The sequence below is a fragment of the Lycorma delicatula genome, chromosome 2 (assembly GCF_047948215.1).
Source record: "Lycorma delicatula isolate Av1 chromosome 2, ASM4794821v1, whole genome shotgun sequence".
NCBI classification, from domain to species: domain Eukaryota; kingdom Metazoa; phylum Arthropoda; class Insecta; order Hemiptera; family Fulgoridae; genus Lycorma; species Lycorma delicatula.
Genome location: NC_134456.1, coordinates 163,683,609 through 163,704,364, shown reverse-complemented (window position 1 = coordinate 163,704,364; position 20,756 = coordinate 163,683,609). Strand labels below are relative to the sequence as shown.

Genomic DNA, 20,756 nt, shown 5'->3' with positions numbered 1-20,756 from the left:
ACAGAATCATTATCCATGGATATAGCTATAATATGACCAATCAACTTTGTTTTTCTTTTTACAAGATAGCGTTATACTAACTTCTCACTTCTCTATTCTCCTTAAAACTTAATTTTGTATTCAATCAACCCACCTAGTTTTCAACATTCTCCTATCACATCACACTTCAATACCTTCTATTCTTTGTTTTTCTGGCTTCCTCATTATTCATAATTTATTGCTTATGCTGATCTGCTTTTAATATCTTCTTCACTTTATCCTTTATAACTTCATTATATAAATAACATTTTGTAACTTTACTTATATTATATTTGTATTTTATATTTCCGTTTATCTTAAATTAATTTCTCATTGGCTTCTTTTCTGTTACATTTCATTATATTTTTTCACTGTTATTTACATTCTGATTGTTTTTGTCTTCTAGCAATGAATTCACTTCTTCAAATAATTTTTTTTTAATTTCCATGTCCAAATTTACACTACTATACAAGAATTTGTGTTGAGATTAATAGCAACTCTGCCTTCATCCAGAAGATTCTGGGTTTAGATTTTGGTTAGGATTGGCATTTTTTCACATGCTACAAAATAATTCATTCATGTCATTTAAATAAAGAAGAGTTAGATTAGCTATTACTATGCGAAATGTTGCAGTTACCAGAGGGAGACATAAATAAATTATGTTTGGCAGAATAATCTCATTTACTACAGAACCAACCTAAAAGGTTGTTTCATATTTAAAACCTTCTTTCTGAATATCACAGGATTTATAGGAGAATTATGCCATTCCCATCAATCCACCCCTTAATTACCATTCTTTGAAACCTCTGAAAGAGGTTTCATGATTATTATCATGATAATATGATTAATAATATGTAAACAAGAAATAAAATTTGACTATAAGATATTAATTTATTACACATCCACAAAACTTTGCAATATGATTTTCAAAGTCCAGTTATTATTGATAATCACCAAGGTCCATATTCTAGAACTCCTAGAATGCCCTCCACAATTAAGTAAAATATTGCAATATTTGATTAACTTTTTCCAAATAAATTCTTACTACAAGGATAAGAACAGAATTTAATGGTGTCCAAGAGCTTCCAGTCCTATTACTTTCACTAGCCTCTGAATTTATAAAAGAAATATTATAATATTTAGACCATTGTTTTTTTTTAGAGGTAATCCAGAAAAAAGAAAAAGTCAGAGTTGGACCTCCTTTACCTCCAGGTACTCTCAAGACATGCCTAGTTTCCCTTAATTAAGAAAAATTAAAATATGTTGTTCAGTTTATGATTGCTTGCATGATGTAGTACTGGGAATTAATGAGTATCCAGCTAGTGTATTGAACTGAAGTACAGTAATGTGTTAGTAATGGCAGTGCTTAATGTGACGTGAAGCACAATGCTTTTTGTGCATTTAATATAGACCATATGACAAACTATTGTCTGACAACCAGCTTTATGAGTCTTATCCACAGCATTGATTGAGTAAGCAGGGTGAGGATGGTAATTACTACAAAAGCATCTGTTACAATAAATACTATAAAATGAACTATATAGTAACTAACTTGCTTTCACAAATTCACTGCGATTCGATGACATCATGCATATTTTATTACTCACTACCCAAATTAACAGAGCTCTGTATCACACAATACAAAATGTTACATTTAATTAAAATTATAGAGAAATGCCACAATTCTATTACTGTACAATATTAACTTTATTCTTTTTGTTATCATTACATCTATTATTATTTTGAGTTTTACAAGACATATTTTATTTATTTATGATCATTCTAGAAGGTCCTCCCTTAATTATGATTTTAGATCACACCAAAATCTTTAGTGTGGTCTTTCCCCTTAAGAATTATGTTATCCAAACTTTTTTTTTTCAAAACACATCTCCAGGAATAAGCATGAAATTTAATAGGATCTAATAAATTTAGGTCTTCTTGTACTCCAGCTTCTTTAATTCTCCTAATTTCCCTTGATGTATAAAAAATAAACATGGTGACATTTAAACTATTCATTTCAAATCCTGTACTACTTCAAGGAAGAAAGAGTAAAGACTTCACTTTAAAAAAATTTCGACTTGTAGTTAAGACCCTTAGCTCCTCCCACTTAAAATCTGAAATATTCAAAATAAAATCCTGTCTACCTTCAGGGACATATCAAAACATTAATGGTATTGAAGGGGTTCAGGCCTCCATCTTTTTTTAGAATTCTCTAGTTTCCCATGACCCAAATTAATCAAAATTGAGGGGTATTCTTCTTCTGGGGTCTGGTAAAAATCTCAGTCTCATACAGTTTACATTTACATTTCTAGATTAATCTTCTGTTTAAAATAACAAACAATTAAATATTAATAGTTTTCAATTTTTTTGAGAAAATGTTATTTTGAAAGACAAATAAGAAATAAAATTATATCAAAGATTTTTAAGATCACATTGCCATTCTCCACTCAAGTCCCTCAATTAACTAAAAATAATTAGTTGCAAATAAAGATATTTGAACTGTTCTTTATCAAATGATATCTGATCTATTTTCAAGGAAAATTATAAAAACTCCTGGTGTTAAACTCCAGATGATAAGGATTCAGGGTCCTTTTCTTTGGCCCCCTTTAATTATCAGTAACAAAAATTAATAAAAATAATTTTATTTTTGTTTTACTTATTAAAATAAAACAACAAAGATAAAAATAACTGACTTGTATTTTTCATCAACAAGTTCATCTATTTGATTCCACAAATTAGCATTATTTTCATTTCCCTTTGATTTATTAAAAAGTTCTTCAAGTTCCAGTCCACCTTCAGCAAGTGTATGATGTTTCCATAATTTATGTAACTGCTCATTAAGTAAGATATTTCTGTAACTGCTCTGAGACACTTGCTCCTATTAATATTTAATTAAACAACTTTAACATATAAAACCATAATAGAAGTAATCTTAAAATGTACATTTAGTATAAGATTGCCTATACCAAAAGAAAATATTTAGTAAATACTTTGAGCGTTGTTGTTAAATAAATTATTGTTATTAAACAGTTTTTTATTTATTTATTTATTGTCTGATGCTGCTCAGACCAAGCTTTACCATTTTTTCCTTGAACCTTTCCAGCTCTGGTAGGTCCTTTTATTAATATTATTTAGCACACCTACCCTTTCTCATGTAAATTATATAATGTATTATATTCCAGCCTGAATGATAGTTTTATTTATTTGCACAATATTTAAAAGTAAAATAAACAAAGATTTCTTTCACACTGTGTGGAAGTGACATCATTAGAAATTAGTTATTTTTCACTTATTAAAAAAAAATCAAATTTCATTGTATATAATTGATTTCATTTAACAGTTGCTACAAGCTTAGTAAATTATAAGACTGCTTGAAAGTGTAACAGTCTGTTTTGTTCTTGTTAAAAGGAAATCACCTTGATTATCCCAAAAGAACTTATTATTTAAAATGACACCCAAAAATCTACACAATGAGCAACAAAAACTAATTTAATAATATTAATATAAATATTATCTGTATGATTAGTAATCATGCATCTGAGAAGACAGTTGTAACAGTATTACCCACACTAGCATTAGATACTTATTATCCATCCAATAAATGATTCCTTTTAACTCTTAATGCAATATTTATTTCAAAACCAAACCATAAATTCAAAATATAGTCTACAATAGAGAGAAGACAGTAGAATGAAAACTTTGTAGTGTGCTGCTACAACTGCCACTTACAAGGAAATTTTGACACAAGTCCTGCTGTAGGGAGTAAAATACACTGTACAGATTACTACATTTATATGGGCAATATGTATATTTTTTAAAATAGTTTAAATAAAGACTATATTCTCACTTTGATAAAATTAAATCAAAAAACAATAAGTGAAAAAGATTCAAGAAATAATGAATCCAAAATGTATTAAATATCATTTGACTACACTCATACCACTCATATTGTACTGGTACATATACCAAGAAATGAAAAACAATTAATGCTACTGAAACTCAATAATACATCTTAGTCATATTCTTAAAATAAGAGCTCGTATTTTAGATTAAAGCATGTAATAGGCTATTATTTTTTATTGGTATTTTTATACAATTACTTTTTAAAGATTTTTTTTCAACCGATTAGTTAAAAACTGAGATGGAAAGTATTAAAATTTGTTATCTGTTAATTAAATACATTCACTCTATATAATAAAATTTAAATAAATATAGGAAAATTTAATACCTGAATTACAGAATTTTCTTCAGACAGTTTAGAAATAATGTTTAACAAATGTGTCTTTTCACAGTTCTTTATTGTTAATTTTTCTTTCAGATCATCAATTTGCCGAATCAAAACTGTTGATTCTAGAGTTAAATCATCATTTTGTATCTTCATTTCATTTCTGAAAAAGGACTTGTTTTATAAAAATATACTTCCTTTTGGTTTATAAAGGATAAACAATTCTAGTACCTTACCAAAGTAACTAGATACACTAATGAACAATTCTATATTATAACCAAAATGAATACTAGTCCTGCAACAAAATATTAACAGTTCATAGTTATCAAAGCAGAAAGTTTTAAGACAATTTGCCTCTATGTATTTGAAAATTGATGGCCTGGACATATGTACTTCCCTACAATCAACATTCACCACCATTACTATAGTCGCAAGCCAGAACCACTGTTAGCATACGCAGCATTGTTTTGTACAAAAACACATGAAGCTCTTTTACTCAATGAGAGCTGCTTAGCACAAATTTTGTAAACACCCTGCATATATTTTGTATTTTTTCCAAGTCATCTGTTGTGACTTCACAAACATCAATGAAATCAGCAATTATGGTCACTGACAATCTTTCATGATTAAATTTTGAAATTTTTCATTTTCAGCTTTTTGGTTAGTTATTGTGTACCAGAATGTGGATAGTAACTTTTCACCAAATTTTAGTAACTATTTTAAATAGTTTTGCCACTCTTTATTTATGTAACACCCATAGCATTGCCAGTGAATGATAGCAGTGCATACCATACCAATGCAGTGAATCATAGGTGCAGTTACAAGTTTGGATAGCACCAAGCTTTTGGCAAAAATTGATGCAATAATATCATTCAAAGTACTCAGTCAATTCTCACAAATTAAAAACATAAAATAAGCATTTAACGTAATTATACACAAAACCTGTGAAAGTGATTTTACTGTTAAAGCTAGAAAAAAACACAAGTGCAAACCATGATTAACTACAAAACTGTGCTATATTCAATTCTATCTTCTGAATCCGGTTTCTTGCGAAGAATAATGCGAGATAATCTTTTAACAAATCTGATATATAAGAGTCCTCTTTTAAATTCTATACTTATTACTACTCTTCTCCCTCATAATTTTACAAAAAGATGTTAACAGTTACTCATAATTATAACATCAGTTACATAAAATGAAAATTTTTTACAGATACATAATTAATCCAATAAACATTAATCAATTATTGAAAAATAATCATGAAGAGATTACTAAATTAATTATTATACAGCAATATTAAAGTATGGAAATGGCTTCATATTTCAAAACTAAGGTATAATAGGAGGTGGAAATAAGTGTGGATCTACACAGTTACAAAATTATAACTTGTGTGTTTGAAATTTTTGTCTTTTGTCTGCCATCTTAGATCCACCACACTGACTCAAACATTTTTCTTAAATAGGAAGGTGACATGTGAAAACAATTTTAATGTAACATTTTAAAGGAAAACAGTGACAGAGAAAAACAGTTTTTCAATAAATGCTATTATAAAAGTATACAATGATAGTCAAACTTCCCATGATCTCTGGTCTTGAAGTTTAGTTAACCATGGAGTAAATGTATGTTGAATCCTCTGTGTTCATAGTATAAATCTTGAATTTCTAATAAAGTCTGTAACAGCATTCAGGAGAGTTTCATAGGGAGTTCAACTGAGACAATGTGCCAACTTGTAACACTGTAATTATATGGTATCAAACGGTCAGTGAAGGTTTTCTAAATAACAGAAAATTATCAGGTCAGGTTAGAGCCATAAATTCAGGGTGTAATTACTGTATGAGTGTTACCTGCAGTAATCTAAATTAAAAAGCTACATTGCAAAGTATGCTACAGTTTTGAAGACCATTTCAATTACCTAACTTTTAATGAATAAGAATGAAAAACAATAAAATTTTATTAATAAAGATTGTGCTCGTTTGATTACTTTTTTTTAACTACTGGATGTTTCTGTTCAACCTATTACCATGCAATAAATGTACAGATCCATAAAATAAATATGAATTATAAGAATTTTTTTTTGATATTTCTAAATAATAAAACTGCAGAAAAAAAATTATTGCCAAAATTTGGTAAAAAGAAGAACTGGGCTAGTGAGTTACATGTTAAGGCATCCAGTATCAATTAATTTAGCAGTAAAAGAAACTGTAGTGAAAGAAATCATTCAAAGAAGGGCAAAAATTACAAAGCAAAACATACAAATTATATCAAAACATTACAAAGCAATTCAAGAACTATTTACATACATAGCCAAAATACACCTGAAATTAAATTTATACCCAAAGATAAATATAGATTTTCTTGACTTCACCATAATAATAGTGATGTTCTCAAAATATATTTTGAAAAATACAAATAATCAAAATGACATTCACAACTCTTCAAGCTTCCTAACCCTCATTATCTGAAGATTATATACATAGAAGAAGTCAACACTAACAAAAACACCTACCATTCACAAACTAAAAAAAATAAATAAAAATAAATAAAAATAAAGACAAAAATAAGCATAACTTTTTTCAGAATTGCATGAATTCACTTTATATTATAACTTCTGTATTGGAGATATTGTGTGTATGGATTTTGTATTAATGAAATGGTCTTATTAGAAGTAAGTCCTTATTATAATAATCAATTTAAGATACCAAAATCGATATAAAAGACATGATGCTCAATTGATTATATATACACACACAAAATCTCCATACAGTAACTTGAAAGAGAGGTACTGAATCACTAAAAAGCAACTTTGTTTTTCAAATAACCACTTTCAAAAATATGATTCAAGTTTACAAGCTTCCAGTTGTTCTTAACTCAACCCAAAGATAGCATGAACCTAATTAATGCTACTACCAGGTGTTATACAAAATTTAAACAGTCTGCATACATCTACTGAAACCTAGTAAAAGGGCTTGTACTTTTATTCTTCAGAAGTGTTTAGTTTTAGAAAATGACAATTATAGCATACAGACAAAATTGCAAATAAAAAATTAACATACTGATTAACAATCACCTGGAGGAAAAATATGTGCAAAATTAATTACACAGATTATATTATAATAGATAATAATTACATATACAGATGTTCATCTCTGGAAAATTCATTTTTGTAAAGATGTAATAATTATAATTTTTAAAACTTATCACTTACATGTAACTTTCAGATTTTTCAGCCTTGTTATGTGCAGCTAAAACAGTTTTGCTGAGCTGAATAATACACCTTCTACAAGTGTCCATTAATTCAGGTAGCTCATCTGTTCCATTCTGTAATAAATATAAAACTAAATTTTATAACATTTCTATAAGATACAATTTGTTTTTGACTGTAAAACCAGTTAAAAACAGAACAACATTACAGATTAACCTGATAATTTAACTTTTTGAAATCATACTGAGATTCTGTTAGTGTTGTATATGTAATTAATTTAAATTATTTGTCTTCTATGAAGTTAATAAAATTGAATTAAATTAATATCGGTCATAATACTTTATCTATAACTATATCATAAAAATAGATACTAAACACTACACACTATTAACTTACCAATGAACTGTATAAGAAACAGCTATACAAAAGGAACAATAAAAAATTAGATAAAATCATTAATAGAAAGATTCAATAAGAGTAACATGTTATTACCAAATTGCTCTGACAGCACATGGCACCTTAGAAACTTGTCATAGTCCTGAGAAGGTTTGTTTGGGATTTTTGAAGTAGTAACCCTGAAAGGACAGTTTGTGTATTTAATGAGGTAGCCCTGAGAAGGACTGTTGAGTCCAGCTACTGGTCTCCAACAGTATCGGCTCAGTTCAACAGGTTGTAGTCAGGAAGTGGCAGCTCATCCATTGGAATCGGACTGAACTTCACACCAACGTAACATTTATTACTCATTGGGTCCCAGTGATCATATTCCTTATTGATATTCAACTTTACTATGGCCAAGCCAAACCGTTAATCAAATTAAATTTGGAAACCACAAAAAAATTCTCTTGTCTTCTTTTATATCTGTTTTGGTCATCCGGAAAAATAACTTTAAAGTTGCAATGATGAGTACAGCATACATTCCTTTAGAATTGCCCTATCAAGTGTCTTATTGTCGATGACAATAAATAAGTCACAAGGGTAGATGCTTCAAGTGACTAGTCTCCACTTGAAGTTATTACTTCTCACATCTGTGGCTTGCTCCAGAGTGAGCAAGCCACATTGTTCTCCTGTGGTAAAAAACTTAAAATAAAACAAATGGGTAACCAGCTATAATACTATTCTTAAGACGGGGGCCAACTATTCTGAAACTCACATAGTTCAGAAAGTTTCAAGCGCTTTGCTGACTAAATTATTGCTTTGAAGAAATTGCAATAAAGTGATAGATTTTATAAACTGAACAAACTTTGTTATTTATCAGTATTACTCTCACAAGCATAATGAACCCAGTGGAGGTCCATGTGACAGAGGTAACGGCTAGATGGAAAGAGCAAGTGAAAAGAAGCCCCAAACAGCTAGTAAAAATAATAAATTCATGTTAAACATTTTCAAAAGACACGATTATAATAAAAAAGTAACATAACTTATGAACAGCTAAAACTTTAAAAAAGCAATTCTCAAAATGAGGTATTATTAATAATAGTATTAATCAAGAATCATGTTAATAATAATTATAATTTTCAAATCCACTTATAGATTTTAGTACCAGAAGAATAATCAGTTTTTTACAAAGTGGTTATGAAATCATGTTAGTTGCACTTCTCTATTATTTCTAATGATGTTTACTATTTCAGTTATGAATTATTAGTAATAATAATATAAATCATATACACTTTAACAGGACTATATAGTGCTTTAATTTTATTAACTGATATCTTCTTTCTTGTTCTTTATTACCTCCTGAGAATATTTAGGTATTGATTCAAATAATTTTTCTCATATTTTTTTTTAAGTACATAAATCCATTTATGTCATGAAACCATATCTTAATTACTGAAGAAATCACCAAAATATTTGTTGTACAGGCTTCTTTGGCAAGTTTTTGCTTACAAATTGACCACATATTCTCGACAAGTTTAAGCAGCTGGGTTGCCAGCCAATGGAAGTACATTTATACCATTTTCAGTAAGAGGTTTTTTAATTTTTTAGATGTATGGCAAGGAGCAAGATCCAAGTCCTTGTGGAAAATCCTATCGCCACCTGGAAACAATTTTTGTAAGAGTGGAACCAGTTTTCTCTGATGTAAAGATATATATTTATTAAAATTCATTATTTCTTCTTATGGAACCAATGATCCATGAAGCGTTATACAGCCCCAAAACAATTTCTTTGAAGGATGTTTTAATGGAGTTCTCATTTGGACTTTTGCATACAAACTTTAATTTATGACCCTGGACTTCAAATGTGATTCATCAGAAAAGAGAACTCTTTCCCACTGTTCTACTGCATGCTCTTTATAGGTTTTAGCCCACTAAAAACATTTCTTGAGCATTGTTGCAGTAAGAAGTTGCTTTTTCATTGGTTGGTGTGCTCTCTGACAAACTTCCAGAGTTTTCATTTAATAGTTCTCACATGGACATCAACACCATTTTTCTCATTTCTTTATTTAAATATATAACAGATAAACCTACCTTACGTTCTTCAGCAGTCATCCTCTATGACCTGCTTATATGGTGAGATAAAGAAATAATTCTGCTATGTTTTCAAGTTGTGTCCATCTTGTTAAGTAAATAAATAACAAAACTTAAAGAACTATTGCATTATAATATGGATGTTTGACAAAACACAGCAAACGATATTTGAAACACTAAATTCACATGTGCTCTAACTGTCTAATTGGTTAAGTAACAAAAACAACTGCTAGGAGCAGTTGCAGTGTTGTCAACTATCTACAAAACTATAGAAAAATTATACAACTTTTGAATAAAGCAGTTCATCTGAGCCTCATTTACCAATTCAAGAAAATCTTACATCTCATACAAGATTTAAAGTTATCCAAAAACAGTGTGAAATGGAATCTTCTTCAAAAGAATACAAAGATATGTACTTATCTTAATCATCATTCTGAATTTAAAGCCTATTTTGCTGAAGAAAATGGCTTAGTATTTTGCAATGACATTTCTTCTCTTATGGAGAGATTTTGTAATGAACATAACCCAACAAAATGGCGCTTGTTCATTGATTCCTCTAAAGTTAGTTTAAAGGTTGTGCTTCTGCATATTGGAAATAAATTCCCAACAGTACCTGTGGCTCACTCTGTTAGTATGAAAAAAACAGATGAAAACTTTAAATTTATAATCGAAAAATTTCAATATGCATTGTATTAATGGAATATTTGTGGTGATTTGAAGGTAATTGCACTTATTCTTAGTCTGCAGCTTGGTTACACAAAGTACTGTTGTTTTCTGTGTGAATGGGATAGTAGGGACAGAAAAAACCTTTTCATTCAAAAAGAATGGCCTAAATGTAAATCATTCATTCCTGAACAGAAAAATGTGAAACATGACCCATTGTGTAATTCTAAAAATGTGTATCTCCCTCCGTTACGAATAAAAATAGGATTGATGAAGAATTTTTCCAAGGCCATGTACACTACTCCTGGTTCAATGCACCTAAAACAGAAGATTCCTAAAATTAGTGATGCAGAAATTAAAAAAGGAATATTTGAGAGTCCACACATACGATCACTAATGCGTGATGAAAAGTTTGAGAAACTATTGAGTCCATTGGAGAAAGCAGCTTGGCAAACATTCAAAAATGTTATTCAGAGTTTTTTGGGAAATCGAAAGGCAGAAAATTACCATGATATTGTCAATGATCTCATAAAAATTTGAATTGTGATATGTCCTTAAAAGTACATTTCCTGCACACTCACACCTAAATTTCTTCCCAGAAAGTCTTGGTAAAGTGAACGATGTGCACAGGGAAACACTTTCATCAGGACATTTCAGCTACAGAAAAGAGGTATCAAGGCAAATGGAATCCTAATACACTGACTGATTGTTGGATCATCAAGACGGATGCCCAGAGACGAAATATAGCAGAAAATTGTAATTTCTCATTTTCTAAGTCAAATGTTTGAATATTTTGCAGTTAAGAACGCAGAAAGTATTAAAATGCTTGTCTCTCAGAAACTTTGCCTGACTTGAATTCAGAGAAAAATACTATCAGAATCCCAATTTTTCTTACTGAGACAAAAAATCTCTTTTGTTCCCCAGTGTTATTAATGTTTTCTTTTATTTTTCCCGTACTCCTAAAAAGCTCTTGCAAATATCTGCAATTAGGTAACAAATAATGAGGTTATTTACTTTTTACATTTTTAAAGTTTATCAACATGCAACAATTCAAAAGTGAAGTTAGGACCATAGGATCCTCTCCTATTGAACCTGCAAAATGCTACTTACAAAATAAATACATTGGATCTAAATATCAGAAAAAACTGGAGTTTGAATTATGACAATAATTCAAGTAATATAGTATGCATTCATGTATGAATAGAAACTAATTAAATAATAGAAAATCAATAAAACAAACTGAGAAAAAAAAATAATAATAGCCTGGTAATATCAATTAGATTTTTTGTAAGTTCCTCTCTACCTCAATCGTAACATTATTCTGTAAAATATTCCAATACCTGCACATTCTGTATGCACAAAAGATTCATTATAAATAGAGGTGAAGAACTTAAATGACCAAAGTTCAAAAACCTCTTCTCTCTCTCCCACTAATGTTTGAGAAATTTAAGCTTGCCAACAAGATAGTGGTAAATACTACCTTTTTTCTTACTGCAAAACACTATGAAAAAACAGGAGGACTTTATAGTAGCTGTTCAATTATAATACTATATTTAGAACATTTCCCATCACATTGATGCACTCATGTTCTTGCCACAATTCATATTTTCCACTAACTTAATCCATTTTTTACCTCCTTATATCAATGTTCTTTCTAATTTATATTTCAGCACAAATTCTTTCCTCATTATAGTCAAACTTGTAGGAATTAGTGAGGTTCAGTGGGAAGAGGAAGGCGACTTTTGGTCAGGTGATTTTAGAGTAATTAACTCAGCGTCAAATAATGGGCAGGCAGGAGTAGGTTTCGTGATGAACAAGAAGATAGGGAGGAGAGTGGAGTATTTCAAAACGCATAGCGATAGAATCATTGTAATAAGGATAAAATCAACACCTAAACCGACAACGATTGTTAACGTCTATATGCCTACAAGCGCCCATGATGATGATGAGGTAGAGTGTGTATACGAAGAGATTGATGAAGCAATTAAACACGTAAAAGGAGATGAAAATTTAATAATAGTTGGAGATTGGAATGCAAGCATTGGAAAAGGCAAGGAAGGAAATATAGTGGGTGATTATGGGCTGGGCAAAAGAAATGAAAGAGAGGACCGACTTATAGAGTTTTGCACGAAGTATAATTTAGTAATTGCCAACACCCAATTTAAAAATCATAATAGAAGAATATACACTTGGAAAAAGCCAGGCGATACTGGAAGGTATCAGATAGATTATATCATGGTTAAGCAAAGATTTAGAAATCAACTCGTTGACTGCAAAACTTACCCTGGAGCAGACATTGATAGCGACCATAATTTAGTGATAATGAAATGTAGATTGGGGTTTAAAAACCTGAAGAAAAGGTGTCAGATGAATCGGTGGAATTTAGAGAAGCTTGAGGAAGAGGAGGTAAAGAAGATTTTTGAGGAGGACATCGCAAGAGGTCTGAGTAAAAAAGATAAGGTAGAAAATGTAGAAGAAGAATGGGAGAATGTTAAAAAGGAAATTCTTAAATCAGCAGAAGCAAACTTAGGCGGAATAAAGAGAACCGGTAGAAAACCTTGGGTTTCAGACGATATATTGCAGCTGATGGATGAACGTAGAAAATATAAGAATGCTAGTGATGAAGAAAGTAAAAGGAACTATCGGAAATTAAGAAATGCTATAAACAGGAAGTGCAAACTGGTGAAAGAAGAGTGGATTAAAGTAAAGTGTTCAGAAGTGGAAAGAGAAATGAACATTGGTAAAATAGACGGAGCATACAGGAAAGTTAAGGAAAATTTTAGGGTACATAAATTAAAATCTAATAATGTGTTAAACAAAGATACACCAATATACGCCGAAATATACACCAATACACCGAGATACACCAATATACAAAGATTACACCAATATATAATACAAAAGGTAAAGTCGATAGATGGGTGGAATATATTGAAGAGTTATACGGAGGAAATGAATTAGAAAATGGTGTTATAGAGGAAGAAGAGGAAGTTGAGGAGGATGAAATGGGAGAAACAATACTGAGATCTGAATTTAAGAGAGCATTAAAAGATTTAAATGGCAGAAAGGCACCTGGAATAGACGGACGGAATACCTGTAGAATTACTGCGCAGTGCAGGTGAGGAAGCGATTGATAGATTATACAAACTGGTGTGTAATATTTATGAAAATGGGAAATTTCCATCAGACTTCAAAAAAAGTGTTATAGTTATGATACCAAAGAAAGCAGGGGCAGATAAATGTGAAGAACACAGAACAATTAGTTTAACTAGTCATGCATCAAAAATCTTAACTAGAATTTTATACAGAAGAATTGAGAGGAGAGTGGAAGAAGTGTTAGGAGAAGACCAATTTGGTTTCAGGAAAAGTATAGGGACAAGGGAAGCAATTTTAGGCCTCAGATTAATAGTAGAAGGAAGATTAAAGAAAAACAAACCAACATACTTGGCGTTTATAGACCTAGAAAAGGCTTTCGATAACGTAGACTGGAATAAAATGTTCAGCATTTTAAAAAAATTAGGGTTCAAATACAGAGATAGAAGAACAATTGCTAACATGTACAGGAACCAAACAGCAACAATAACAATTGAAGAACATAAGAAAGAAGCCCTAATAAGAAAGGGAGTCCGACAAGGATGTTCCCTATCTCCGTTACTTTTTAATCTTTACATGGAACTAGCAGTTAATGATGTTAAAGAACAATTTCGATTCGGAGTAACAGTACAAGGTGAAAAGATAAAGATGCTACGATTTGCTGATGATATAGTAATTCTAGCCGAGAGTAAAAAGGATTTAGAAGAAACAACGAACGGCATAGATGAAGTCCTACGCAAGAACTATCGCATGAAAATAAACAAGAACAAAACAAAAGTAATGAAATGTAGTAGAAATAACAAAGATGGACCGCTGAATGTGAAAATAGGAGGAGAAAAGATTATGGAGGTAGAAGAATTTTGTTATTTGGGAAGTAAAATTACTAAAGATGGACGAAGCAGGAGCGATATAAAATGCCGAATAGCACAAGCTAAACGAGCCTTCAGTAAGAAATATAATTTGTTTACATCAAACATTAATTTAAATGTCAGGAAAAGATTTTTGAAAGTGTATGTTTGGAGTGTCGCTTTATATGGAAGTGAAACTTGGACAATCGGAGTATCTGAGAAGAAAAGATTAGAAGCTTTTGAAATGTGGTGCTATAGGAGAATGTTAAAAATCAGATGGGTGGATAAAGTGACAAATGAAGAGGTATTGCGGCAAATAGATGAAGAAAGAAGCATTTGGAAAAATATAGTTAAAAGAAGAGACAGACTTATAGGCCACATACTAAGGCATCCTGGAATAGTCGCTTTAATATTGGAAGGACAGGTAGAAGGGAAAAATTGTGTAGGCAGGCCACGTTTGGAGTATGTAAAACAAATTGTTGGGGATGTAGGATGTAGAGGGTATACTGAAATGAAACGACTAGCACTAGATAGGGAATCTTGGAGAGCTGCATCAAACCAGTCAAATGACTGAAGATAAAAAAAAAAAAAAAAAAAAGTCAAACTTATTTTTTCTATCCAAGATAGTGTTCATAGTGTTTACCAAACTACTTCTCTTACCAATTCTTCTGAGAATTTCATTGTTCTAACTAGATCTAGGCAAAGAATTTCAAAATGGAATAAGTTTGGTTCCCAATCTAGTACTCTCTTTAAACTGGTACTAGATTTTATTTTGAATAAGATGCAAAAAGACACTGAGTTACCATGGTATGGCTATAAATTTTTATTATAGACCTTAAATAAGATTAACTGTACTTTTCAAATATGAATAAAAATCTTTAGGTTACAGATTTTTAGGTATTGAGAAAAGTATGACACCCAGTTTATTCAATAGGTGGCAACACAATTACTACTTTGGTGTTAGATCCAGAACTCAGATAAGAAACAGAATCCCCAGACTACGTTCAAAGATAAAGTTACCATGCCAGCAGTTATAAGATACCAGCTGCATGTGGTGCCAAGGCAGCAGCTAACAATTCTTCCTGAACCAAAAGTGAAGAAGATATCAAGCAAAAGAAAGAGGGAAGACAGAAGAAAGGAGTACTCAACCCACAGGACAGTTAACTATTTGCAACTCATGTTTCTAAAAAAAAAAAAAAATACTATGATACCAAGCAGTAAGTACATATAAGAAATACAAAAAAAGTAAAAATAAAATATAAACAAGATATACTCGTAGTAAAATACAATTATTTTTCAGAATAAAAAAAATTTAATTGTTGTTCACTTATTTTAAAATTGGGTCTACAAAATTGCACTTGGTAATATTGACCAATGTTGATAGCCTACAAAGTACAAAATTTTATTCCATTACTAATGTAATAAAATTAGAATGTTATATAGCATGGGCGTATCCAGAGGGAGCAAGGCGGGCAGCTGCTCTCTCCGTCCAAGATCAAAAAAATAAAATGAAAAATATATAAATAACAAATATTAAATGATGTTAAATAAAACAACATTTTGAAAGAAACTAATTACAATTACAAAATAGACACATATCTGTGAGAATATTTAACAACTACTGTTACACGCCAGCGCCATCTTACTTGCGGCAAAAATAGTTTTCTAGAATATCGTGATTCACTCCCCACCAGGTTGGTCTAGTGGTGAACTCATCATTGCAACTCAGCTGATTTCGAAGTCGAGAGGTTCAAATAAGGTAAGGATTAGAATTTGATTTGAAAAAAAAAGAATTTTTTTTTTAAATCAAAGGATTTGATTTGGACTTTAATACGGATTTAAATACTAGATCATGGATAGGTGTTCTTTGGTGGTTGGATTTCAATTAACCACACATCTCAGGGAATGGTTGACGTGCGACTGTACAAGGCTGCACTTCATTTACATTCATACGTACATATCATCCTCATTCATCTTCTCACAGAAAAAGAAAGAGAAAATGATGTCGTCACTCTCGTCTCATTTCACGACACAACGGGAATATTCCAGAAGCTATTTAATAAGTACATAACGGCGTACACATTTCTCGTTAGAAACAGTGCAGTTATTACTTTCACACAAGTGTGTAAGTTGTGCGTGCAATTTTTTACGACTATCAACTTTGTTTTTCGTGCCGGCCACCTACCATCCACTTTATTATAACGAATGGAAATTAATAGCATTTTTTAAGTAGCTACTGTGCCGTTTAATACATGCTTTTATTTAACTTTCAATGTGTGTACCGTAAATTTACATAAGCGCCCTCTAGTTTTAAAAGCATGTAAATTAAAGTGTATTATTTTATATTTCTAGTCTTGCATGTGTTATGCCACTATGGATTCTTTTGAATTATTCAACATAAAATAAAGTTTCGTATTTAAATTTATAATTTTTGTTAAGTTTTTCTAAATAATCAGTACTTTTGATGAACAATTAAAAATAACAATGTTTAACAATTGCTTAAATAATGCCTTAAATTGCTTTTGGCAATTGCTAAGTGAAATCGGCTCGTTTCTAGTTTATCTTGAAATTTTCAATAAAGAAAGGAAAACATTTAACTACCTTGTGACAAATTTATGATGATTTGGATATATGGAAATATCCGTTTTGGGATACCTGAGTCCAAAAAAGCGGTTTTTAAAAAATCTGATAAACTTTTTATTGATGATTCTTCTTAAAGTTTTAATGGTAAGAGTAATATTTTTGAAATAAGTTCAGCTAGTGTAATCATATACCATGTAAGACAGAATTTCAACAAAAATGTCAGTTAGAACCTTCCTTGTCAAACCAATGTAGCGAGATCCCATGTCCACGTCCATACCAACGTTTGTTCAAATTAAATTTATTTTTTTGCAGTGAATTTAAAACAAAAAAGAATATTAGCAGCAGCAGTGAGAATGAGGTCAAGGAAATACAACCACCCTTTGTTTCAAACACTGTAACTGTGAGGCCTTCTACGGTTCAAACCAATGTGCAACACATTGAAAGTGAAATTGAAGACGACGGTTGTCATGAAGATGATATCCGAAAATTGTCAACCCAGCGAACAATATGCTGGGATAAGAAAAAACATTTCTTGGTAAAGAGATGCCTGTACATTAAAAGGACTATGATTTTGCAGCAGATGCCAAACACCTCTAGAGGAAATTCAGTTACCAATGGCTGGAGACATATAAATCATGACTAGCTTACTCAAGGCAACTCAAAGGTGCTTTCTGTAAATATTGTGTGTTGTTTCCGCCATTGGCCAGAACAATGAGATTTGGTTGGGATTCTTTTTCCATCATACCTTTCACTAAGTACAAGGACATACATAATCATTTCAAATTACATGTACAGTCCCAGGAACATCAGACTGTAATGAAATCAGGAGGGCAAAATCATTAATGGAGGGGTTTTTCCCCTACTCCCCTGAGCCGGACATACAGTTAAGTAAAATTCAGCCCAGGTAAGTGTCCTTTACGGGGCCTCCCCCGCTACCAGCAGTAAGTCTGGCATGGCAGGTCAGACTCCTGGTTGGATCTTTTCATTCTTTATTGCCCACTCTAATGGAGGTACTACATTACTGGATTCCCTGCACTGGTACCGGGTCTTTTCATTTGTATCTCCTAACCTAGTCTTCCTTGGAGTCCTCAATCGATCATCGGAACCAGCACACCTCAGCATGCTGACTCTCACGATTGAGGCTGTCCACCCAACCCTACACTAAAACCCTCTTCTTCTACCTTCCGTATCTTTACATTGAAGCACCTCTCTTAAGTACTCCTCCACTTTCCTCCAGTTACTCTGCGACGTCAGCATATTTGGGACTATGTCCTCTGGCTCCAGATTTGCAATACCAGCCTGACTACGTTTTTCCATCCATCCTCACATTTAAGAGAGTGTGCTCAACTGAGTCCCGTTCACTTCAATACATACAGTCAGGTGACACCCTCCTCCCAATTTCATACAAGTACACTTCAAAATTACCATGACCAGATAACATTTGCGTCAGGTAAAAACTTGTCTCACCAAACCTTCTATTATACCATACTCTTAAGTCGGGAATTAATCTCCTCATCCATCCAGCCTTGACACCTAAGTACCATCTGTCTTGCCATACTCTTAGTGTTTCATTTCTAACTTCAGCACTGTATATTTCTAACTTCAGCCTTCATACTTTTGGGCACACTCAAGAACCAAAAAGGTCTATGGGGGGAGTCCTGGCCAGTATAAATACCGCATCATAAGAAGCCGTCTGATATGCTACCACCACATCTAGCAAGACTCTTCGATGAATTCTCTCTAGTCTGACTCGGTTCCTTTATATACAAACTACATCCTTCCAAACAGGCACAGCAAATAACATAATGGAAGAAACTGCCGACATAATGTATCAACATTTAAATGCCCGTGGTGCAACCTGTGAAGTCATCATATGACTTAATGCCGTAAGAGTCCTTTCAGCCCTTTCACAGCACTCCAAAACATGTTCGCTGAACCGTAGTGACATGTCGATTGTCACACCAAGGTACTTCACCTTAAGGCTTTCTTGTATGCAGTGATTCCCGACCACCAACCTAATGGGATCAACTCTACGTTTCCCTGTTAAGGAAACGTACAGACACTTATCAAGAGCAAGTTCCAGACCATGGTCTCTCAACCATACGTGGATCAAATCAAGCAAGCATTGCCCCTATGCTCCTGCTCTGTCCTGCCACTTATCATAAGGAATAAATCATCCACATAAGCAATTTACTGCGTATGCTGCACCAACCAAACACCCAATATGTCATCAAAAACAATGTCCCGAAGGAGGGGACCCAACACTGAATCCTGTGGGACTCCCCCAAACATCTGGAAACTGAAGCACCCTTCCAAAGTCTCTGTCTTGATTCATCTCTCATTTAAATAATTGCCAACTTGCTTAATCAGATAATTACTAATGCCTTTATTTACCAGGGCAGACATTATAACATCCCAAGGTACAGAACCAAACACATTCCGGATATACAAGAACACCAAAACAGGGATACCCCTCGTCCTCCATTTGCCTTGTCTAACCTCCTTAATCCAGTATACCACTCATGATACAGCTTGAATGGCTGATTTCCCTGGCACCAAACTATATTGATTTTCATGTATACCACCTTCTCTGTTGAGCTCCTTCATGGTGGGCCTGTGGACATCCAACCTCAACTTATAAAATTTATGATTGAAGCAAGTGATTAACGATTAAAAGACCCTTTTGTGCATGGACCGAAAACACATCATACCAATCATTTATCATCCAAAGTGAAATAATTGATCTATGTGGTACTATAATCGGGGTGCCACATATAATTGATCTATGTGGTCCTAAATTCTCACAAGGGTTAAAAAAGCTTGCATTCACAGCATTTTGGCTGATGAAACCGTGGAATTTCTGGCAAAGAACAGTTGTCTATTGGATTATGCTACTTCGATGAAAATCTATGATAAGTATTCACTAAAAACGGGTTTTCTTAATAAGGAGCAATTAACTGAAGCAGACAATTTACATCTAATCCTCACAAACTACTGTTACAAATTTTTTTTTTAAATATATATTTTATTCTTCCTTTTGTTATCGTCTATTATTGCATAGCTCTCCTCATGGAATACCCTTCCACCATAAAAGTAAGTTAAATCTAGAAAGTTACCCTCCTTCTGTTTTGAGTTGGATATGCCCCTGTTATATAGTTATATAGATTCATACTACAGTCATAATTAAAATACTAAAAATAATTACAATTATAGTTTACTCAGATTACCACTATTACTTCCTCACTGATATCGACATATTTTCCCAAACCTCTTAACAGATTTTCAATTGACTTTATGTCTTCAAGAAGAACTTTACCAGCTTCAGCAACTTTTTTCATGACATCAGAATTTTTCATAATTTCAATTTCACTTTTTTCAGTTACACAATCAGAAGTATTTTCATTGACATTAACTACAATCACAAATGATTAAAATTTAAATTATATATAGGCAATAATTAACATGAATGAAAAATTACATTTTTTTGATGGTATTACATAAATACAAGTGCACATACACAAGCATACATATGTTGTTTTATGTAAAAAGTAATCTTTCCCGTACTTTTGTGATATTTATTTTTAAATAATTAACATTAAAAATACATTTTTATTGGCATTTTGCCAAAATCATATCTTTTCACATTTAGTCAGTGGTAG

At 31.8% G+C, this 20,756-nt stretch overlaps 1 protein-coding gene across 1 annotated transcript in view; it reads right to left on the bottom strand.

Annotated features, from left to right (window-relative positions):
* LOC142319389 (uncharacterized) overlaps positions 1-20,476 on the bottom strand; it is a 43,111-nt gene extending 22,635 nt beyond the window's left edge. The window contains exons 1-4 of the mRNA XM_075356623.1: positions 20,325-20,476; positions 7,449-7,561; positions 4,247-4,406; positions 2,712-2,896 (exon numbers count right to left, since the gene is read on the bottom strand). Coding sequence (XP_075212738.1) covers positions 2,712-2,896; positions 4,247-4,406; positions 7,449-7,561; positions 20,325-20,453 — 587 coding nt within the window. The 5' untranslated portion in view covers positions 20,454-20,476. The remainder of the gene's footprint in view (positions 1-2,711; positions 2,897-4,246; positions 4,407-7,448; positions 7,562-20,324) is intronic.
* Positions 20,477-20,756: the final 280 nt, after the last annotated feature.